Source organism: Bufo gargarizans, chromosome 9, assembly GCF_014858855.1.
Source record: "Bufo gargarizans isolate SCDJY-AF-19 chromosome 9, ASM1485885v1, whole genome shotgun sequence".
Classification (NCBI taxonomy): Eukaryota; Metazoa; Chordata; class Amphibia; order Anura; family Bufonidae; genus Bufo; species Bufo gargarizans.
Window position 1 is genome coordinate 12,622,465 of NC_058088.1, and position 24,377 is coordinate 12,646,841.

The window sequence follows — 24,377 nt, forward strand, 5'->3', positions numbered from 1 at the left end:
AGTTTGGGTATGGACTTTTTTAATGAGTATCTGTAAAGATGTGGCGTTTTTACTCACAATCAATTAACCGTTGGTATAGCAGAGGAGGCACAGATATCTCTGAGAAAACAAGCTCATAATTTTATTATCTATAACATAAATTTAGAAGTGTGAAAAACATTCAAGGGGCGCCTAGAAGTCTGTCCTGAATTGTAGTGTCAGAATGAATCCCTCTAGCTTTGATTTAGGTTCTAGATTAGATGTCAAATGTATAGAATACAAGATGAAGTCAGACTTGCGTAGTTAACTCTATAGTATGATGCTAATAGCTTATACAACAGTGCCACCTAGATATGAGTAGGTGACATTACAACAGGAGCAGAAGTGCATTTTGGGTGATGTAGTGACATCACCACCCTTATCACATGTACACGCCTATCCGACAGTGATTGGAACGTTCCAAACTAGGAAGGTGTGTCTAACTGATAAGTTTGTGGATAATAACCCACAGAGGTAGAAAAAAAAAAAAAGGAGCACCAACAAGAAAGAGAGACCCCAGGATAAAAATCCCGATGACCAGAATGTACCTTAGAGTTGACTTCCCTTCGTCTCTGCACATCATCTGCATTCTCGGTAACGTATAACTTTATTTTGTGTAGTATTGACATAAATTAATCAGCCTGATATTTAGCAAACTACCCGCTGTTAGCGCCTGCATAGTTGTTAAAAGGTGCTACATCTATATAACTATTCAGTAGCGATGCAAATTACTGAATCAAAGATCTAATATTGCTTTCAGAAGAAACTCTTGATTGGAATAATTTTATTCCATAGTCAATACTAGGCTTGATCATTTATATTACTACCCAATATCCGAGATTTGTCATAGCTGTGTGCAGAGCAAGGGTTCGTATCTTTTATTAACGCTATTGAGTTTTTATATCTAAAATTGTGGTCAAGACGGATTGTGTTATATTCTTATGTCTGAGAGGTACTGTGTATACGCTGATATTTGTGTTGGGGCCATCTTGTGGCGGATTTTGGGTACTGCATTATTACTATTATTGTTTTTTTATTTATTGATTGTATATAAATTATTGTATAATTTATATTTTTGCATAAGATGCTTGTACCTTGTTTTACTGATTGCACAATATAATTAAATAACCGATCAAACTCTTTTTGAGGTGTCATATGTCCACATCGAGGATCAAAATCATTTGAAATTTTTCTTTGATCTCTTCTTTTATATAAAGCCTTTTGCTTTAGATCCCCGACAGGACCTCCTAATGCTGAGGATAGGCTGGGTGAGTTGACATGTTACTAGGTGAAGTAAGCACCAGCAGGAGAGTTCTCCACGCATCCAAGGTCAGAAAAAAAATCACTATCAAAATAATTTTTTCTGTGTTGCCATATTCCATACCTCATTTTTTATTTTAAGGCAGTTTATTTTGGGCTTGTTTTTCGTGGTATGGGTTGTAGATTGGTACGAATTACTTTTTGATAAATTTAATTTTATGGGGTCTACCGTATGGGGTAAATAATATGCTTAGCTTTATTCTGCTGGCTGATGCGATTAGGAGTATGCCAAATTAATATACTTTATTTTTTACACCATTTGCATAATAAAATTATTTTTTTTTAATACATTTTTCACTTAACATTTTTATTTTTTAAACTTTTTTTGTTCCACTTGGGAACTTGCACCATCCTGATTGCTTTTCTATTACAGTGCATCATACAAGTCAGTTTTGGGCCCCATGCACAATTTTCTTTTCCATATCCAATCTGCATTTTTTGCAGACTCGATGCAGACCCATTCATTTTTATGGGGCCACAAAAGACGTGGACAGCACACAGTGTGCGGTCCACATTAAGGTAAGAATTAGTTATTTTCCGTATTGAAGACAAGAATAGTTCAGGACCTGCGGAACAGTAAAGCGCAGGGCAAACACGGCCGGTATGCATGTTTTGTGGATCTGCAGACCACAAAATGGATAGTCATGTGCATGAGGCCTTACACTGACAGTAAGCATAATAGCCACTACTTGTGGTGGCTATCTAAGCAGTTTCTGTAGCTGGCAGAACCAGAGGTCGATCAGTCTCTGGTCAACATAGGCAACTATCAGCACCCCACATTCACAAGACACAATGCTTCGACAACAGCATCTGAAGGGCCTAACTGCCAGAACTGCAGCTGGCGCTCATCCTGCCAGTTGAGCACCTTGACAGCTGTACGTCACAATAGACACCCACTCTGGCTGTTGCATGCACAGCTCCTGAGATCGTGTCATCCACTCCATGTGGTAAATCACTAGGTGCCAGAGATTTACACCGTTTGATGGGATGGTTTAACCATTACAGATTGAATTGCTGGTTCTCAAAGGAGAAAGCTCTAGGGCAGTTAATTTTCAGTTACTCCCTATGTTTAATTCTTGTGCTGCTGGTAGGACTAAGGGAAAACAGATTAACGTTAGAAATCTTTGCTTCTGAGGTTTTTTTTTTCTCCTGCAGGGACTAATTTTTCCCGAAGCACAGCCAGGTTGCCTAACAGATAATTGCTGTTTCCTAGAGTTCCCAGGAGGGGGACACTTTGTAATCAGCTTATTATCAAGTGATCCATTTAACAAGCAGGGATTGTTCAAATAGGAGAATTCCTTTAACGCCAGCTTGCAGATTCTCCACACTGGGGATCCATCTTTTATCCTTTGTAAATCTGTAACTTCAGAAATAAGATCTGTTCCAATACCGTTCGATCCGCCTTCGCATTGGGTTTATTTATTATTTACAAAGTATACAAAAGAAAATGAAAACCATGGAGTTAGGGCTCCCTCTAGGGGCCCGTAAAAAGCAAGGAACGATTAAAAAAAATACAATATATCCTCAGACAGTTTTCACAGAAAACAAGTTTACAGGATCGGACTCAGAGCCTTCCCCCATCCTGTGATGTCAATGGGTACAAAGGTCAGAGCTTGTCCTGTTAATACTGTATTTAAATATGTTTCAGAAGGGTTAATGACAACGACCGCATTGAAGTGGTATCGAAACAGGAAAATTCTCATTGGATACTGATTGACAGCGATGAGCTCCTCACGTGTAGGCCACGACAGTATAAACACTCAGCATTATCGGTATATAGATACCCTGTACATCACACAGAGCAGCATGTTCACTATATACATTGTACAGATGCTCAGCATCATTGAAATTTACCAATTATACATATTTAAAAAAAAAAGTGGTCAAAAAAAATCAGTGGTTTTCAATGCCGATAAAGGAGTCCATATCGATCCAAGTCTTCCCGCATTAGTGTAGGGGGTTTTAGTCAGTGTAATACTTGTTCTTAGAAGGGAACACCGAGTCACATAGTACTGTTGTAGTGTTAACACAGGGAAGTAAAATTTCTGGAGGAAATGGAAAAATGAACCGGAGACTCATAGAAGGTGCAAGTGAAAAACGGGAAACCAGGGGGGTGAGGACAACAAAACACACACAAATATTGGAGAGGTCGCTTCTCCTTAAGTCACATTCGCTTTGTTTCCTTAGCAGTGGCATTCCAGGGCTCCACGCCATCTCCCCCACCGCAACATTGATAGTTCCTCTTAAGAGTCAAACGTTTCTAGAGTCAACGGAATAGGTGAGGATCCCCAAGATCACCCTGTACTTGGGAGTACTAGTTTGCTTTTTAATGTCATTCAAGTAGAGTCTTAGGTAATGTGAGGCAGGTGGAATTATCTGCTCTTTTCTAGTGGGGGAGATATTTGGGCCTCACAGAAGCCATAATAAAAAAAATTATAATAATAATCCAAAAAATTCTCAAGTCGCTTGTTCGCTTTCTTCCAGGAAAACACTGATTAAAAAATGGTCTTTGAGGGGGAGGGGAAGTGTCACTATAGGGGAGGGCCATTGATGCCTGGATGGTAGAAGGCACAGCCATTTTCATATCGGCAGTTTCCTTTCAACATGAAGTGACGGCAGACAGGGCGAAGGGACATATCTGAAAAGAGAAGAAAAATGTTGTATAAAGGGGCAGAAATATCAGGGGGTACCCCCACCTTAAGGCACTTATGGCAAATGACACCTATCTCCAGAACAGGGGTTGTAGCCGTTGCCGCATGGAGAATATATAGAGAACTGGGCAGGCACGGAAGCAAGCTCTCTCCAATCAAGAAAGTGCGTTTATACAACCATCTAATTTCATGCTCCACCTGGACCTGGCAGCATGGGGGCAGGATATCCTATAAGTGTCTAAGGTGGGAATAACCCTTTTAAAAAGTGCCAAGAAAAGAAAAAGCGCAAAAGCACTCCAGTAGTTGCTGGCCTTACCTCCACCATGTCCTCGGTGTTCTCCGCCATGACCCCTGTGTTCTCCACCGTAACCTCTGTGTTCCATTCCATGAGGTCCATCTCTTCCTCTACCAGGAGGCCCCCTCTCACCTCCTCTTCCACCTCTCCCTCTGTATCCTGGATCACCTCCTCTTCCACCTCTGTTTCGATGGAATGGAGGAGGAGGGTGTCCTCTCTCTCCTCTCATTCTACCTCTTCCTCCCATGTTTTCATGATGTTCGCCCCGCATGTCATTAGGTGGAGGCTCCCAGTAACCATCACGGGGAGGAGGTGGTCCCATCATCCGTGGACCACCAGGGGGTCCATGTGGACCTATAAAACAAATTTGATTTTCAGTCATTTAGATGTACAATTTCAAAAGATTGTATTAAGCTTCAATGGGAGGTTGGCTTTATCCTTAAAATGTAGGATAACCACAATTATATGGGACAATCAGAAAGGAGAACAAAACTCATAAGTGGTTCCAGACACGTGCAACTATTTCACCTGAATACAGCAGTTGCAATGAAACTAAAAAAAAAAAAAAAACACAAAAGAAAAAGAAAACAAACCTGGGTATGGACCACCAGGCCCAGGGGGTGGATAGTGCTGAGGTGGTGGTGGCTGCTGTAGATTTTTTGGTGCTGCTGGTGGAAAGCCATTGTTTGCCAGCATGGGTCCTGCCATTCCTGATCCAGCTATAAGAGTAGAAATAACAGATAGTTCGTCCAACTGCATGTAAATTTATGTTTATACAGAAAAATTCTCCACCATTCTAGGGACTAGGATAGTAAGAGACTATTGGATTTAACGTTTCCTACCCTGCTCTGTATATGTATAGTGATGGCATGGACTAAGGAGCTGAGACTATGCCAAGAACAGTTTAAAAAGTCATGCACACGACCATAAGTATTTTGGAGGTCCACAAACCGTGGCTCCGCAAACTACAGAAGTGGCTCTGTGTGCTGTCCACATTTTGCAGACAAGTACAGAACATGTTCTATCCTATGCGGATGAGGAAAGCACATGAAAGTCATCAGTGTGCTTTCCGCAAAAGAAAGAACATGTCCTATGGAACTTCTCTGTGCTTTCCGCATCACCTTATTACCGTTCTGCAAAAGACAGAACACTAAGGTCAATAGGTCCTCAAATAAAAATAAAAAAATGTAAAAAATATTTTTTTTTAAAAAGGGGTTGGGGGGGGGGGGGGGGGAAGCACACAGACCATTTCCGTATTTTGCGGACTACAAAATGCTTATGGTTGTGCGCATAAGGCCTTGGGATGGGAAAGCTGAAAAAAAAGCCAACGTTTATTGATCCAATGCAACTCACTGCCACTTACATGCTCCTGGTGGTGCCTGGTTCTGATTCTGTGTCTGACTTTGTAGAGATCCAAGCAGCAGTTTTATTTTGTCAGAGAAATCTGGTTGTTTCATCAAATCCTCTGTCTTAGCAGCACCCTGGACACTCTGAAATAAAACAATACAGTAAACACAGGTCATCAAAAATGAACTAAAGCGCTGCAAATTAATAATGGATACAGATCGTTGACTGCTTCAGTGTCCCCAGAAGCCACACTATATAAAGATTGCACATGCAATATTTTCTCTTACCATTATGGAAGTCAAGATCTCCTGCATCGTGTCAGGCAAGGGACTAGTTTGGGCTTTGGTGTTACCCATACTGCCCATTAGGTTAGCAAGCACAGGAGGCAATTTAGCACCGCCAGACAAGTCTGGAGATAGAGAAGCCCCGCTCTGATCCATCGGTTCAATATATGACCCATCATCCATGGAACAATCCTACGGAAGAATTAAAACAGATTAATAAACAAGTACATAACTGTACAGAGTGATAAAACATAGCTACATGGATTTATGAACATTGTCCGAATCCTAGAACAGACATGCAGGCACTGCATCAAGTTTATCACACAGGCACACCTCGCTAAATGTGTTAGAAGCTCTTCCCTACACCACCTCTTGGCTGACATAAGAGGGTGCCACTTTTTAAATCAAGATGGGTTCAGAGTGGGCAAAAAAAAAACAAATGAATATTTACCTTACCCATCATCGGCAGATGCTCCGGTCTACGTTCCTCTCCACTTCCTGGCTGTGTGGGTAGTCCAGAACAGGAAGTGGAGGAGAGCAGGACCAGAGTAGCTGCGGGTGATTGTTTTGTTTGCCCTCTCCAACCCCATTTACATTTAGGATTATGGCACCGGAATACCCCTTTAATTCACACTCTTGTGCCAAATTACTGAGGTGCATGCTACAACTCCATTGTCATGCACTCCATAAATTTGGAGCATGGCACGTACGACAGTTATTTTGGAACAATCTGGCCCCACTGTATAGGAATGTCAAAGACACCAACATAAAACCTTCATAGAGACACATGTATTGCTGGTTCATAACTGACAAAGGACCTGGAAACTAGTTCTAGCTATGAATCCACGAAGAAGGGATTCACATTACTATGAAAGCATTAGTTAGGATCTGGTGACTGAGAACATATGTACCTCATCCAGTGGTATGAGCTTTGGAGGTGAAGGTTCATAAGGCTCTGGGTCTGGCTCATGCGGTGTGTCAGGAACACTGTGGTGGGTAAAATAAAATAAGTTACAATTGTAATTTACACCTACTGGGGTATAATGGCTGCTTTGCCAACATATAAAAAAAAAGAAAAAAAAAAAAGAAGAAAAAACACAGCTAGAAATGTATATACCTTTCTTTGGATAGAAAGATCTCCTGCAGAATACCCATCTCTCGCTCAGCTTGGGTATGCTTCTCAGTACTATTGCTGCCCATTTGTACAAGGGATCCTGAAAGTATCAGTGGCCGTGGCAGTATCCAAGGCGTCGCTTCTTCCATATTATCGTGACTAAGCCTCCGGGCATTTTGGAAAGCACGGCGGTCCATTAGCATTTCCCGTTTGGCAGCTTCACCAAAGTCCTTAATCTTATTTACATTGACTGTAAATGAAATATATGAAATTATAGTTAATACAAGATAGACCAGGAAAGTCCATACACAGCTGTCCCATAAAGATAAGTTATCTGTTCACCAGATGGGCTGGGTCTGACTACGGGGATCCCACCAAGAACAAGGAGGGGGCCCTGTGTTCCCATCTGGTGGCGGCTGAGCATGCAAACCGCTGCTCCATCCATTCAAAATCTATGGGACTGCTGACGATAGCAAAGCCCCCGCCCCAGTCGATCACACTATCCTGTGGATTGGAAAAGAGTTAGCATTCTGATATGCTAAAACATACCTCTCTCTGTTTCATCCAGCTCAAAGTAGAAATATTCCCTGAGGTGACTCTCATCTGGCCAGCTGACAGTTTTCCTCTTTTTTCCCTTTTTTGTCAGCTGAGGGACTTCTGGTTCAGTAGGCTTTACTTCTGTTAATGCAGGTGCAGAGGCTACAAAAAAAATATATGATTAGGTACAGACCTAGCAAGAATGAAACCGTAAGAAACAGTGCGAGAGTTCAGTGGAACAAGGCCTTACGTCCTATGGGCTCCAAAAGTTCTACAGCAGGAACTGGAGTTCCTGGTCTCTCCACTTCCATCCCTTCAGCCGGTGGCTCTGGTTCAGGAGAAGATGGTTTGCTCACATTGGATGTCTCTCCTTGACACTTGCTGTCAAATGGACTAGACTGCAAGTACAAAAGTGGTACACTATAGATACAGATAGTACATCAACCAAAAACAGGGCAATGAAACTGCACCAAACTTACCTTATTACTGGTTGGAGATACTGCTTTTTTCTTCTTTTTGATCTTTATTCCAGGAATGGGGGCAGAATTCAGTGCATCCAGAAAACCTAAACTCTCCATAGCTGGAGATAGATAATGCAATGGGTTATTTAACCACTTCAGCCCCGCTAGGTGAAACCCCCTTCATGACCAGGCCACTTTTTACACTTCGGCACTACACTACTTTCACCGTTTATCGCTCGGTCATGCAACTTACCACCCAAATGAATTTTACCTCCTTTTCTTCTCACTAATGGAGCTTTCATTTGGTGGTATTTCATTGCTGCTGACATTTTTACTTTTTTTGTTATTAATCAAAATGTAACGATTTTTTTTGCAAAAAAATGACATTTTTCACTTTCAGCTGTGAAATTTAGCAAAAAAAACGACATCCATATATAAATTTTTCGCTAAATTTATAGTTCTACATGTCTTTGATAAAAAAAAAAATGTTTGGGCAAAAAAAAATGGTTTGGGTAAAAGTTATAGCATTTACAAACTATGGTACAAAAATGTGAATTTCCGCTTTTTGAAACGGCTCTGATTTTCTGAGCACCTGTCATGTTTCCTGAGGTTCTACAATGCCCAAACAGTAGAAAAACCCCACAAATGACCCCATTTCGGAAAGTAGACACCCTAAGGTATTCGCTGATGGGCATAGTGAGTTCATAGAACTTTTTATTTTTTTGTCACAAGTTAGCGGAAAATGATGATGATTTTTTTTTTTTTTTTCTTACAAAGTCTCATATTCCACTAACTTGCGACAAAAAATAAAAAATTCTAGGAACTCACCATGCCCCTCACAGAATACCTTGGGGTGTCTTCTTTCCAAAATGGGGTCACTTGTGGGGTAGTTATACTGCCCTGGCAATTTAGGGGCCCAAATGTGTGAGAAGAACTTTGCAATCAAAATGTGTAAGAAATGACCGGTGAAATCCGAAAGGTGCACTTTGGAATATGTGCCCCTTTGCCCACCTTGGCAGCAAAAAAGTGTCACACATGTGGTATCGCCGTACTCAGGAGAAGTTGGGGAATGTGTTTTGGGGTGTCATTTTACATATACCCATGCTGGGTGAGAGAAATATCTTGGCAAAAGACAACTTTTCCCATTTTTTTATACAAAGTTGGCATTTGACCAAGATATTTCTCTCACCCAGCATGGGTATATGTAAAATGACACCCCAAAACACATTCCCCAACTTCTCCTGAGTACGGCGATACCAGATGTGTCACACTTTTTTGCAGCCTAGATGCGCAAAGGGGCCCAAATTCCTTTTAGGAGGGCATTTTTAGACATTTGGATCCCAGACTTCTTCTCACACTTTCGGGCCCCTAAAAAGCCAGGGCAGTATAAATACCCCACATGTGACCCCACTTTGGAAAGAAGACACCCCGAGGTATTCAATGAGGGGCCTGGCGAGTTCCTAGAATTTTTTATTTTTTGTCGCAAGTTAGTGGAATATGAGACTTTGTAAGGAAAAAAGAAAAAAAAAAGAAAAATCATCATTTTCCGCTAAATTGTGACAAAAAATAAAAGATTCTAGGAACTCGCCGTGCCCCTCACGGAATACCTTGGGGTGTCTTCTTTCCAAAATGGGGTCACTTGTGGCGTAGTTATACTGCCCTGGCAATTTAGGGGCCCAAATGTGTAAGAAGTACCTTGAAATCAAAATGTGTAAAAAATGGCCTGCAAAATCTGAAAGGTGCACTTTGGAATATGTGCCCCTTTGCCCACCTTGGCAGCAAAAAAGTGTCACACATCTGGTATCGCCGTACTCAGGAGAAGTTGGGGAATGTGTTTTGGGGGGTCATTTTACATATACCCATGCTGGGTGAGAGAAATATCTTGGCAAAAGACAACTTTTCCCATTTTTTTTATACAAAGTTGGCATTTGACCAAGATATTTCTCTCACCCAGCATGGGTATATGTAAAATGACACCCCAAAACACATTCCCCAACTTCTCCTGAGTACGGCGATACCAGATGTGTGACACTTTTTTGCAGCCTAGATGCGCAAAGGGGCCCAAATTCCTTTTAGGAGGGCATTTTTAGACATTTGGATCCCAGACTTCTTCTCACACTTTCGGGCCCCTAAAAAGCCAGGGCAGTATAAATACCCCACATGTGACCCCACTTTGGAAAGAAGACACCCCGAGGTATTCAATGAGGGGCCTGGCGAGTTCCTAGAATTTTTTTTTTTTTGCATAAGTTAGCGGATATTGATTTTTTTCTCACAAAGTCTCACTTTCCGCTAACTTAGGACAAAAATTTCAATCTTTCATGGACTCAATATGCCCCTCACGGAATACCTTGGGGTGTCTTCTTTCCGAAATGGGGTCACATGTGGGGTATTTATACTGCCCTGGCTTTTTAGGGGCCCTAAAGCGTGAGAAGAAGTCTGGAATATAAATGTCTAAAAATGTTTACGCATTTGGATTCCGTGAGGGGTATGGTGCGTCCATGTGAGATTTTATTTTTTGACACAAGTTAGTGGAATATGAGACTTTGTAAGAAAAAACTAAAACAAAAACAAAAAATTTCCGCTAACTTGTGCCAAAAAAAATGGCTGAATGGAGCCTTACCAGGGGGGGAGTGATCAATGACAGGGGGGTGATCACCCATATAGACTCCCTGATCACCCCCCTGTCATTGATCACCCCCCCTGTAAGGCTCCATTCAGACATCCGCATGATTTTTTACGGATCCATGGATACATGGATCGGATCCACAGAACGCATGCGGACGTCTGAATGGAGCCTTACAGGGGGGTTATCAATGACAGGGGGTGATCAGGGTAATCACCCCCCTGTCACTGATCACCCCCCCTGTAAGGCTCCATTCAGACGTCCGCATGATTTTTACGGATCCATGGATACATGGATCGGATCCACAGAACGCATGCGGACGTCTGAATGGAGCCTTACAGGGGGGTTATCAATGACAGGGGGTGATCAGGGTAATCACCCCCCTGTCACTGATCACCCCCCCTGTAAGGCTCCATTCAGACATCCGCATGATTTTTTACGGATCCATGGATACATGGATCGGATCCACAGAACGCATGCGGACGTCTGAATGGAGCCTTACAGGGGGGTTATCAATGACAGGGGGTGATCAGGGTAATCAGGGTGATCACCCCCCTGTCACTGATCACCCCCCCTGTAAGGCTCCATTCAGACATCCGCATGATTTTTTACGGATCCATGGATACATGGATCGGATCCACAAAACGCATGCGGACGTCTGAATGGAGCCTTACAGGGGGGTTATCAATGACAGGGGGTGATCAGGGTAATCACCCCCCTGTCACTGATCACCCCCCCTGTAAGGCTCCATTCAGACGTCCGCATGATTTTTACGGATCCATGGATACATGGATCGGATCCACAGAACGCATGCGGACGTCTGAATGGAGCCTTACAGGGGGGTTATCAATGACAGGGGGTGATCAGGGTAATCAGGGTGATCACCCCCCTGTCACTGATCACCCCCCCTGTAAGGCTCCATTCAGACGTCCGCATGATTTTTACGGATCCATGGATACATGCATCGGATCCGTAAAAATCATGCGGACGTCTGAATGGAGCCTGACAGGGGGGTGATCAATGACAGGGGGTGATCAGGGAGTGTATATGGGTGATCACCCCCCTGTAAGGCTCCATTCAGACGTCCGCATGATTTTTACGGATCCATGGATACATGGATCGGATCCGTAAAAATCATGCGGACGTCTGAACGGAGCCTGACAGGGGGGTGATCAATGACAGGGCGGTGATCAATGACAGGGGGGTGATCAGGGAGTTTATATGGGGTGATCAGGGGTTTATAAGGGGTTAATAAGTGACGGGGAGGGGGGGGGGGGGGTGTAGTGTGGTGTTTGGTGGGACTGTACTGACCTACCTGAGTCCTCTGGTGGTCGATCCTAACAAAAGGGGCCACCAGAGGACCAGGTAGGAGGTATATTAGACGCTGTTATGAAAACAGCGTCTAATATACCTGTTAGGGGTTAAAAAATTCGGATCTCCAGCCTGCCAGCGAGCGATCGCCGCTGGCAGGCTGGAGATCCACTCGCTTACCTTCTGTTCCTGTGAGCGCGCGCCTGTGTGCGCGCGTTCACAGGAAATCTCGCGTCTCGCGAGATGACGCGCCGATGCGTCCAGGAGGAATAAATCAACCACCTCCCGGACGCATCGGCGCGTTAGGCGGTCGGGAGGTGGTTAAGGGTAAAGCAGCAAGGAACGGAAAATTACTGCTAGAAAGTATAAAGCATTTAAATAAATATGGGGTACAAACAAAAGCACAAGGAAATTACTGATCGAGAACTACGGATCTGGGAAATGGAAAAGCACAAATAGTAAAACTGCAGTCGATAGGCAGAAATGTATGAAAGGCTTGATACATGTATGTTCTCCCCATGTTTGCATGGGTTTCCTCCGGGTTCTCCGGTTTCCTCCCACACTCCAAAGACATACCGATAGGGACCTTAGATTATGAGCACCATTGGGGACAGTTGGATGCTAATGTCTGTAAAGCGCTGCGGAATATAGTAGCGCTATATAAGTGCATAAAATAAATAAATACATACGCTGAGGAGGAATGATCTTGACTTTGATTTCTTTGGCAGCATTTGGCGTAGTATTAAGAGGTTTATACTTTTTCTCGGCAGGAGCAGCATCAGCAGTAGAGGGTATCGATCTGGTGGGACAATACATGAGTAAGTTAAACAGACCATCAGAAAGCCATGGGCGGTAGGAAGCAGCTATATGAATTACCTCTAGAGTAGAACCCTACTATAATGGAGCACACACCCTGTTCTGTAAGGTCGGAGGACTAAAAGCTCTGAGCAGCGCAGGATACATCTCAGCTGCGCTTTAATATACAGACATGACACCTAGTGTTTTGTATGCTGAATAAAGCTGGTCAAATACACAAGATAGCTGTTTGTTAAAGGCTTGCTCAGCTGACAGCTATTGCTCCTAACCCTTCCATGCACACTTGGTTCAGGCGAGCATGCATGTGTTTTCATAGAGAAGAGGGAAATAAGCCTCTGGCAGCTTTTTTGTCCTGTGAGAACAAATGATTGGGTACGTTGAAATCTAACATGCCCAAACCTTCTCTCCCGCTGACATGTGCAGTTGGAGGACAGGCTGGACACACTCTGTTAGATGGTCAGCCAGTTTGTTCAACATTTATCTAATGCATATAAGAACCTTAAGGGGGTTATCCGGGAATTTATATTGATGACCTACCAACCGGTGAAAATCTGCAGATAACTGACGTAATGCAGCTTTGAAAATCTGTGCATGCGTGTTTTGCTGCTAGATGTGCATGACATTTAACCCCCCCTCCCCTCCCATATTTCCGATGCCTGTTATATTAGGTGATCCGCCAATCTCTGAGACATGGCTCACTGGGGGTCCTCGGGTGCCTGCCTAAATTTGTACTGTACCAAATGTGGAGGGGAGGTGATTATGTTGGGCTTTTGTTGTGTTCTGCCTACCCTCCGGTTTGCAAAGTTATTGTTTCTAAGTTGCGTTACTAACCCCATGCACTCCCTTTTTCTTCCCTTGATGTTCCTAATACTCCTTGCCCTTTCCTCTTCCCCCTTCACTTCCCTTTCTTCTTGAAAAACCAACTATAGTATTGGAAGGTTGGCGTAGTAACATCAATATTTCATTCTGATTTGGGACTTTTATTGATGACGTTATTGAACAAAATTATGTACAACACCACCTATCATCCTGCACTGTATGTACCCTTTAAATATGTCAACCTGGAATAAAAACATTTGAAATACAAAAAAATTATTATATATTCTACTGTGTTTGCAGTGTGGAATCCAGCACCCTAGCCTAACATTTACAGGCCACTTCCATTATGCGCAGGCAGCATATCACCAAAGCAATCAGCTTGCTCACCCCTGCCTCTTTACTGGGACTGGTTTCAAGTATTTTTCAGATATAACTGGAACAACTGTTGGTTTCTTGCTGGGGACAGGAGACTGGGCTTCAAGTTCAAGACCTGCAGATGAAGGAAGATAAAAAATAAGTAACCCATCAAATCAATGTAGTTATTTGAGAGAAAAACTGAAATGCTCATAGTGACGCCACTCACCAGTAGATCGGAATTTTGCATGACTTGGGGCTGTAGTGCGTAGGGTTTTTGGTTTTTCTTTCTTCTTGTCACCTTGATCCTCAACTTTAGATTCAGTTTTAGCCTCTGCGCTCCTATCAGCAATGGGCGATCGCAATTTTGTATCTTCTTTCTTTTTCTTTTTTTCCTTTTCTATTAGTGTAAAATAAAAAAAATAAAAAAATACAAATAAAGTAAGGTGAGGGTTGACTGGATTCTCAGGTCATATAATCATAGCCTTTCTTGAGAAGCAGAAAGCCATTTCATCATACCTGGAGGTATGAGGTTGCTCTGAGTTCGGATAACATTCATCCAGTCACCGACCAAAACCCCTGCTAACTTCCGAAGCTCTGGAAGAAAATGAAATGAAGAAAAACATTTAGCTTTACTTCCTTTAACAATACGCCATACGGCTGACTGCAGCACATGAGTAGGTTCACATTAGAATACCTTCATCCTCGCTGGTTTTGCTGAGCTGCTTGACTAGTTTTGCTGTGTTGTTCTGTGGAGATACAACAGAGAAGTATTTGAGAATTTAAAATCTCTACAGAATATTCAGTGTTTATTGTGTCCCTAAACATTAGAGACATGCATAAAGTGGAATTCCACCATAAAGGGTTTTTCTGAGATATTTTTATCCACAAGATAGGTCATCAGTATCTGATCTGTGAGGGTTCAACACCTGGAACCCCCACCAATCAGCTGTTTGAGAAAGGCGCTCGCAGTCGTGGGGCGGCGTTCTCTCTGCTCACCGAGCACAGCGCCGTATAGTGGCTGAGCTTGGTATTGCAGTGCAGTCCCATTCACTTCAATGGGAATGAGCTGTGCCTAGGCCATATAACCGATGAACGTGACCTCACATGGCCTAGGCAAAACAGTGAGAAGGCCGCAGGAATGCGGTGAGCGCAGTTGCCTTTTCAAACAGCTGATCAGTGGGGGTCCCAGGTGTTTGTTTAAACTACCTCTAAAATAATACATTTTCTGACACTGCAGATTTTTTCTAGAAAAGTCTGTTCCAAACATCTGAACGGGACTCTGGCTGCAGCATGAATGGAGACTTCTGGAAGTTTATGTGAAAATAATTGGTCATACGGTAACTATGCAAGTGATGAGCGTTTCTTTACCAGCTTCAGGTGGTCCACGGTCAGAGGTAAGTGCTGCAGTGTAAGGAGAATCTGGTGGAGCAGTGGGCTGTTGTTATTGGTGCGGGCATAGGTCAGCCAGTTATTCAGCAGCTTGTAGCCACCGACACGAATAAACCTGAAAGTCAAACATCAAACAAAATGTTGATTTTCACAGGTCCAAGTCTATCCCCTCCTCTGATTCTTGGCTAGAATTACAATATTATTTGTTTCAATGGTAAAATACTTAAACTAATTTACACGGCAATTCGTGTGAGAATACTGAAGTTCGCCTGCTAAATTTCACCCCAGAGGAGCCAATATGGATGCCTGGAGATTTAGTATGATATATATATATATATAAAAAAAAAGGCAGCCTCAGATTCGGGCCGGTTTTCGGCACCAAATCCAGGCCCAAAATCCTCCACCTGAACATACCCTTAGAAGGTGATCATGAACTATTGTTATAATGAACCATTATGTGATTGAATTACATGTAAACGTTTGATGCAGTGGTTATTTTTTGCCTGAAAACATGACATGACCAAAAAAAAAAAAAAAAAAGTCACTTACTTGGAGAGAATTTCTGGGGCTTGCGTCTGGAGGACAATGTTAAGGTAGATACAGCGGCTCACCAGCTTTTTAGACTCTTTCATTAAGCTGAGGAAAACATTTGGAAATGTTAGAGACTGAAGTGACCCCAGACTGAAGTAGTGATCTTAACACCTAGATACACCTACTTGAAAATTTTGGCCATTGCATCAACAGCTTTCGCTTCTCCTTCTTGACCAAGGATACTGTCTAGCCCCTTCAGGAGCTCGAGGGGGTCTATAGGTCCAGACCCCATATTGTTAGTTGCTAGGAAAACAGTGAGAAAATGGGTCATTAATTTACAAGTCGGCTTTCATCATGGACATATAGTAAGGAGGTTCCTGAAAGTAGCATGTGATAGATTCTTAGGAGGTGGCCAGGAACTGAGCTTGGACCCCACTTGGTTTTAGTGTTCCTAGCAGGAAATATAAAAAGGCTGCCCTACATTTACTGATGTGTTGGAGGTCACTTTAGGACATCAGGGTAACGGTAATGACTTGGGGCGAATATGAGAAACTTTTTGAATGTTAAACAGCTCATGCACATGGAAGCAACACATGTGTAGAGCAAACGATGGGCCCAGATCTTGGCCCCCAAGAACAGGATAGACTTTCGAGGGTTTTCCCGATCTCATGACAGGATCAGATCATGTCCTTAGCATGAAAGGCTATGGCTCATGGACAGAGAACCAATTTGATCATGTAGAGGAGCCTGATAATGGCAGATCATAGATAAGAACAATGGTGGCACATTTTATGGAACAGATATCTATAGCCTGACCCATTTATGCCAACCAGAACACTGATTGTTATCGTGCTGCCATTGGGCCATAAATCTATATCCCTAGACATAGAATAATATGTAAGGCTGGTAGTGTAGGAGTAGGGGTACATTCACACAGCCGTATGTATATCTCTTCTGTGCGCTTTCCGCAAAGGTTAGAACAGGTCCTATTCTTGGCTGTGGCTTAAGGACCCTATGAACTCAATGGCCCTACAAAAAAACGGATGCAACACGGACTGCACCCCTACTTTGCGGATTACAAAATACATATAGTCGTGTGAATGTCCCCTAAGCCGGAGGTCACATTGGGTTCAATGTTTATGTTCTCACCTAATGTATTGATGGAAATAGGCAACTGCCATGAAGCTGCATACATCTGCCATGAAAAGTCATATCCTGCGCTTATGTGTATTTTGTGTTTCAGTACATTTGGGGCTACATGGGGGTTTGTCCATTAAAGTCTACAACATATATGCCCCTACCTACATACACCAGCAGCACCTGAGCCTCACATCTTCCTGCACTATTGTGCCACTAGCTCTGTAAGGGCTCTTTCACACGAGTGGATGCCGTGCGTGGAATCCGCTGCGTGAAAGAGAGCCAAGCCCCGCTCCGGACAGCAGAGACACAGAGCACTAACATGACTGATAATGCTCCGTGCCTCTCTGCGATCCCAGTGAGATGAAGTTGTCACCGACATTTTGTAGTAAAAAGGTCACAGAGGGGCACGGAGCATTATCAGTCATGTTAATGCTCTGTGTCTCTGCTGTCCGGAGTGTGGCTTGGCTCTTTCACGCAGCGGATTCCACGCACAGGATCTGCTCGTGTGAAAGAGCCCTAATACTTTTTTTTTGTAATTTAATGGCACAGATTGCGAGCGTGGCTCGTACCCACACCATTAGCTAACCCGATATAGAATTTCCACCAGTCATTACAATATAGATTTGTATATAAGCTGATAAGCATGCACGCGAGAACAGAACAGATGTTTATCATCTCAGTCCTTATAATGACGTTTAATCGCTGGCTGAAGGAAAACCGGGATGGGAAACCGATTTCCTTCCAAGGGCTCCTTCCCCCTTTTAACTGTCCCAGGGCTTGTTCATCTCAGCTCCACGTTGTCTTCTTTTAACCAAAATAAAGTGAGACAATAATGAAAAGGCATGAGAGGCGTTCATCTCCTGTTAGAAGAGTTGGATCCGGTCCCAATTTTGGGGGGAAAAAAAGAAAAAGAGCTGAAACGTGAACAAGCCCCGAAGCTTAAGGAGAAGCAGGATATCCTTGAAAGCAAAATTCCCAATGGCAGATGTTATAGATTCCTATCATTACACTCAGTATGGAGATCATCATGCTAGACGCTGGGAATGGGTCACAGTCATAACTTAGGTCGAGGCAAGTCGTTTGTAAAGCTGCAGAGAACATCAGGACGCTGTTATGCACTTATGGTAGTAGAAACGACAAAGAAAAACTCTGGTTTACATCCTTATCGGCAAATGTATGAACTGAGGAATAGGATGAGTACAAAAAATCAGGACGCCGTTATGCACTTATGGTGGTAGAAACGACGAAGAAAAACTCTGGTTTACATCCTTATCGGCAAATGTATGAACTGAGGAATAGGATGAGTACAAAAAAAAAAAAATTTTTCTACTCCTGAAAGTTAAGCCAGCGAGACCCTCCTGCAGACGGACAGAGAAGGTGCCTAGAGGCAGAGATCTGGCTGTTACAGTCCTTGCATAATACATGTAGACATGGTCTTTCCCCTGCTGTCTGGTAGGGGGCGACAGAGACTTTGTAATGATGGATTAAAGTCCCCTTTCACACTGAGGCTGTTCCTGGATGATTTCCCCGCACAGACGGAGCTGCACACACATACACTCAGGGTAAAGGGCCATGCTGGCAGATGGAAGGAGTCAGCACTGGTCTGGCTCCATAACATGGAGGAATCTTCACTGCGCCTGTGACTGAACAACTGTCAGGGCGCACACAGGGTCAGCACATCCTGTATGTGAGAGACACTGCAGACAGTGGCTCATAGGCTAGGGCCATAGAAATGAACGTAACCACAAAAAATATCCAGCGATTCTGTGGTCGCCCGAAATGTGTGAGTCGCTCTGCAACCCTATTCATTTTCTGCTACACCTGTCGCCCCCAGCCTTATGTCTGCATGAGAGATGCAATCAACCACTAACGAGTGTTTGCTCATTTCCCGGCTGATTCCTGGGGCAATGATCAGGAAAAGCGGTCATTGGCCCGATCACCTGCCAGTGTAAATGGGCATTGACAAACAGATCTCGCCTTTTATCCCAATCTTTTTTTTATCACCCCATGTAACCATTTGGGATTTGCCATTGCGACAAAAACAAACGTGCATTTACACTGAGATTGCTTAAAACTGATGCAACCTAAGTGCACCATGTCAGCTTATGGCAAAGGGGCCCTCCAGTTTCAAGTTACCCCTTATCCACAGTGTAGGGGGATAAGGGTCTGGCTACGTGAATTCATGGAATGGATTTCAATGGTGTTGCTATGGGACATGCTACCTGCTGTGTTGCGACACTTGCAAAAAAGTCCGATTTTTCAGCGACTACTGTGTCGTACCATGTCATACTGACAGACCACTGAAATACATTATATAAAAGGTCGCCACATAGCCATAGCCTTTTATGTTGCACGGGAATGGACCCCAACTGTTGGATTGGTGGGGCACCGACCACTGGGATCACAACCATGTCCGGCAGTCCCACAGATTTTGAGTGGTGGTGTGCATCAGTCAAACAGGGGAAACGGGTCCTCCATTTCCATAATTTGTGGGGGTCCTAACAGTTATCCTTTACCCAATGTAAAACCCCTTTAACAAGTAAATGCATTCACACAATATCAGCACACGAGCCGCTTGCCCACACACACACCATACATTCGAGGGCTTGCATGAGATTAGAAATGCCGTACAGTAAAATAGCGCGTTACCGTGTAAAACAGAAAAAAAAATATAATCATGATTTTAATCACTTTTCTGTCCAAAAAGTCAAAAGTATAATAGAAGCGATACCTCTATTGGGAAACCAGGAAGCTTACAGTATATCGGCATGCTTTCTGAGCACAAGGGCCCCTTTACCGGGCAACTGTACAGTGTCTGTGTGAAAGTGGCCGGAGAGACATTACACAGTCCAAAGCTCACGTCTATCGGCTCCGCTCCTGGTTTTGGCTCCTAATCACTGACTGTGTGAAAGCGGTCTTACATGTTGCACTTGGGTAGACTGTAAACTTACCTGATGAAGGGGCCCCTTATTTTCGGAAAGTTCGCCAGTGCACCATAGTTATTCTCTTTACTCAATAAAGGTATCTCCTGTTAAACTTTTGTCCTTGACATGAGAGTATTTAAAGGGAACCTGTCACCAGGATTTTGTGTATAGAGCTGAGGACATGGGTTGCTAGATGGCCACTAGGACATCCGCAATACCCAGTCCCCATAGCTCTGTGTGCTTTTATTGTGCAAAAAAAAAAAAAAAAAGATTTGATATATATGCAAATTAACTTGCGATGAGTCCTGTCCCTGAGATGAGTCACGTACAGGACTCATCTCAGGTTCATTTGCATATGTATCAAATCGTCTCCCCCCCCCCCCACAATAAAAGCACACAGAGCTATGGGGACTGGGTATTGCGGATGTGCTAGCGGCCATCTAGCAACCCATGTCCACAGCTCTATGCACAAAATCCCCGTGACAGGTTCCCTTTAAAAATCACAGATTTTTCTCTGACACTGTAGCAGGCTTTTTTCTTCTTTTTACAATACAAGGTCAACGGGCCGAGACTGGCTTTGCGCTATTTCATTGAATGGAGGCACAACGCATGACCTGGAGCGGCGCTGTGTCGGGGGGGGGGGCAAATAGGGACACACAACCAACATGCGGACAGTACACACCTGTCTCATAAGCCATAGGTATGAGCTGCCGTCGGCACTCCAGCTGTTGTGAAACTGCAACTCCCAGCATGCTGCATTCTTCTTTTATGGGATTTCTGAGAAGAGCTGAACAAATATGCATGCTGGGAGTTGTGGTTTCACAACGGCTGGAGTGCCGGAGGTTGCTGACCCTAGTTATAAGAGATTGGAGAATATATATATAGTAGACACACACACCCACGCATCCATATGTATATACATACGCACGGACACACTGGTACTTGTAGTATCTTACCAACACTTGAGCCGGAGCCATCTGCAGGATCATCCTCTATTCCATTCATTACATGCAATGACGAAAGCGTTAAGAGTGGCCTCTGCGCTAAAAGCATTCACACGGCCGCCACAACAGCAAAACTGTTAGCGCCGGCTGCGTGTTACTCACCTTCTTTTTTCCTGGTCACACTTAGGGCAAGAAATCTGACAGGTAAAACCTACCCTACATGCTGATATAAAAAGTAGGAACAAAATATATTAAAAAATAAATAAAAGTAATAAAAAATAAATAAAATGTAAAAAAAAAAAAAAAAAAAAAAAAAGACTCCCTGGCAAATTTGGTTAGCCAAGTCACCTTTATGCTAAGTATCTACTACAAAAAAAAAAATATTTAAATGTACAATTTTTAGAGACGTGCAAAATGTGTGTATTTTTTGTGAACTACCCCCCCCCCCCAAACCCCTAGATGACGACCAAGGTCAATCATATTAACATCTGAGAGAACATCAAATGCTCACGATCGAGTGCCAGATGCGAAGCAGAATCCGTGCTGGATAGGAATCAGTATATGACTTCTCTCCATAAAGGAAGAATCCATCACACCAAGCAGCATCACATGAACATCGGAAAGGCAACAAAATAATGTAAAGATTGCTGTGCACAAAAATATACCGGTAGTTATTAATAAAAAATGGTTGCTAACAAAGTAAACTGTGCAATACCAAAACTACAATAGAAAAAATAAAAATAAAAAAATAACGTAAGATCGGTAACTAAACACAGTAAAGGCTTTGGTTGTTCCCTACAGAACTAAAAATATTGTACTGACTGAGCATCGAAAACCGCAACCTGACTGCATTTTCATGCCTCTTTTGCTGTGTTTTTTAGAGTAATATGTAAGTTTTAAGACATACCTGGGAGGTGAAAAACCCACGATAAAAAATATATATAAAAAAAACGTATAAAATGAGCTTACTGGTAAAAAATAAATCCATCTGTCTTACAAAAACCTATTGTATCGGCTACAACAGAATACAATGGCATTAGTAGGGATCGAAGCAGAAAAGAACAAGTTAAGCACATGTGTCATAAAAAGGCAATAGATTATCAATATGTTCACAGGATACTGTATAAACACATAAGTCTGTGGCAAATGACCCATTATATATTTTCTATATGATCTGCGGTCCTATTGTACACTAGTTTACGGTATAAAATGCTGGTCGGGGGAGACCAAACACCTTCACCGTCTAGCCTCTTCTCTCCCCCCCCTCCTTTATCATCACGAGGAGATGGCAATTGTTAACGAAACAAGGGCGTTCCCAGGGGCTGATCCGGAGGCCAACCCCCACTGCAGTACAACCCCCTGTCCGCCCGAGCTGACAACAAAGGAGAAGCAGGAAGCCATTTTGCTGTTGGAGCTTTGAGAATTGAAAACAACAAGCTGGGCAGCCATCTTGGGTGGGAAAAAAAATATATATATATATAAAAATCTATCTAAAAGCTCGAGATTAGCAGAAGGCAAAAAAAAAAAAGTAAAAAATTGCAATACACGTAAAAATAAAATCTATATAAAAAAAAAATGAGAGCTTAAAATCTTGCATTGCCACCTTTTTCTGCAAACAAATACAAAACTATATGCCGTATAATACACATCATAATAAAGTCATAAAATGGATAGCTAAGATGAAGTGTGTTGTAATCTTTAAGACGAAATGGATAGGTATGAAATGCCAAGCATGTCTAAAAAATTTAAATAAAATGCCACAGAAAGACAAGCGTCCGTCCCTATGTCACACGGCCTAAGACACAGTCATAATTGGAATATATCCTGCGCTGCACTGCTGCTCGGAGGGATTATAGCGTGGCAATCTTTATTGCTAGATTGCATGCAATTCTCTTAGGTCTCTTTTTTTGGCTCAGCTGCCATAGAAGGTATAAAAAAATTATAATGATATCTCTATATAATTGGGACCCGCTGCTGTGTAAATATTAATTCCTCACGGACACAAAACAACAGTAATACGGATGTAGAGCCCCAGACGGAAGTCGAAAAATATAGAAGCGTATCCATAGAGTTTATAGGGTCCCTTTTGATTTATGGCCCTGGTCAGGGGAGGGATAATATCTTGAAATTTGCCATCGGGGTTCATTTCTGCATCGTCTCTCCCTGCAATCTTTATGTACAGATTGCTCATGGATCTTTCGTGTTCTCATCCAGGGGGGGAAAGGGAGGGCGAGGAAAAAGCCTATTATCGTTCCCTTTCTGCCTCCTCGGGTCTCCCACACAGAGATGAAGCTTTTCCTGACCACCGCTCCCAACATCATCTCTCGTGTGGGAGCTCATTTCTAGATGTCTGCGGCTCATAAACGCCCGCTTATCCAACCTCTATTACTATACATCTTCTATGTATTTCGCCAGCTGGACTGTATGAGGTGAATAGGCATGCCAAAATTATAGAGACATGTAATGGCGTAGTCACGAGAGAAAAAAAATATATTAGGGGGTTCAATAAGTTCTCTGCAGCTTTCGTCTTGCCTCAAGGATTCAGACTGTGCCGTCATTTCTAGAGTCCATAAAAAAGCATGGGAAGGTCAAAGCGTGGGCTTTTTTTATGTTTTTTTTTTTGAAGGGGAAGATCTAGATCTTTCGAGTGGGTAGGATCTACAGGTCTATATTACAAGTTGGTTTTCCAAGGTTGGTCGAAAAAAGCAACACTTACTATCCAAAACTCTCCTCCTGTGCTTCGTACGTAGGTATTGGGCTAAAATAAAAAGAGGAAGGGCGAAAAAAAAATGAGGGGGGGGGGTAGGGAGGGAGGGGAAGTGGGTTAAGTACCCTTACAACGTGCCTCTGGTTTATGACCACATGGAAAAAGCTGCGGTGGCCATTTTAGAAAGGGCGTATCAATGTCGAGGCACTGGAAAATATCCAATATTTAAAGAAATCGTTCAAAAAACAGCTATAAGGGACATGGGAGGGAGGGGGTTATCTTTCACATGGAAAGACGGGTGACTAGCATTTATTACCACTGTTACTCTATAGACTAAACCGCCCTATGGTGGATTACGGTGGTAGTTTTCGTCTTTTTACGGGAAAGGAAGGGGTGAAAAAGTGTTAAGTCGTAGGCAGAGGCTTTCTTGAGCAGTTTGATCTTCAGACTCCAAAAATGTGGGGAAAGGGGAGAGAAGCTTCAGGCTCTTTAAGTTATTAATCTTTAACTGTCATCCATAATCATGGTGAAGACGTAGAAAAGCCAGAATATTCGTGAAGACCTGTGAAAAAAAAATAAGAGAAAATGGGTTGAGTACAAGGCAAAGCAAAGGGAACAGCAGCAGATAATGGCGTCTGAACAAACAAGGAAGGACACGAAATGGCGGCTGGTCGGAGACGAAGGACACTATGAGGGGGAGGGGAATTTTGCCAGTAACGCTAACAGCACCTAGACCCTACATACCTGACGACGAAGCCTGGAATGGCGGAGGCGTGACGCATTCTCCTT

At 43.0% G+C, this 24,377-nt stretch overlaps 1 protein-coding gene across 1 annotated transcript; it reads right to left on the minus strand.

Moving 5' to 3' along the window:
* Positions 1–2,735: 2,735 nt before the first annotated feature.
* Positions 2,736–24,368, minus strand: PPP1R10 (protein phosphatase 1 regulatory subunit 10). Its single transcript, XM_044306665.1, has 20 exons — positions 24,333–24,368; positions 23,598–24,150; positions 16,059–16,176; positions 15,892–15,978; positions 15,322–15,457; positions 14,648–14,699; positions 14,470–14,547; positions 14,180–14,350; positions 13,984–14,086; positions 12,651–12,760; positions 8,046–8,146; positions 7,817–7,964; positions 7,579–7,728; positions 7,033–7,279; positions 6,827–6,902; positions 5,919–6,107; positions 5,648–5,774; positions 4,878–5,003; positions 4,306–4,638; positions 2,736–3,976 (listed from the first exon to the last, which is right to left on the minus strand). Exons 3-20 carry the CDS (start codon positions 16,163–16,165, stop codon positions 3,870–3,872), a joined length of 2,448 nt encoding a protein of 815 aa, XP_044162600.1. The 5' UTR covers positions 16,166–16,176; positions 23,598–24,150; positions 24,333–24,368; the 3' UTR covers positions 2,736–3,869.
* Between the last annotated feature and the right edge of the window lie 9 nt (positions 24,369–24,377).

Bases quoted from the DNA above. Each gene is read 5' to 3' on its own strand.
- PPP1R10 (XM_044306665.1), bottom strand. From the start codon at position 16,165: ATGGGGTCTGGACCTATAGACCCCCTCGAGCTCCTGAAGGGGCTAGAC. The intron at 5,004-5,647 runs GTAAGTGGCAGT...CTACTCTTATAG, and splicing joins CCAGGCACCACCAGGAGCAT to CTGGATCAGGAATGGCAGGA. The intron at 3,977-4,305 runs GTAAGGCCAGCA...TTCTCTTTTCAG, and splicing joins ACACCGAGGACATGGTGGAG to ATATGTCCCTTCGCCCTGTC.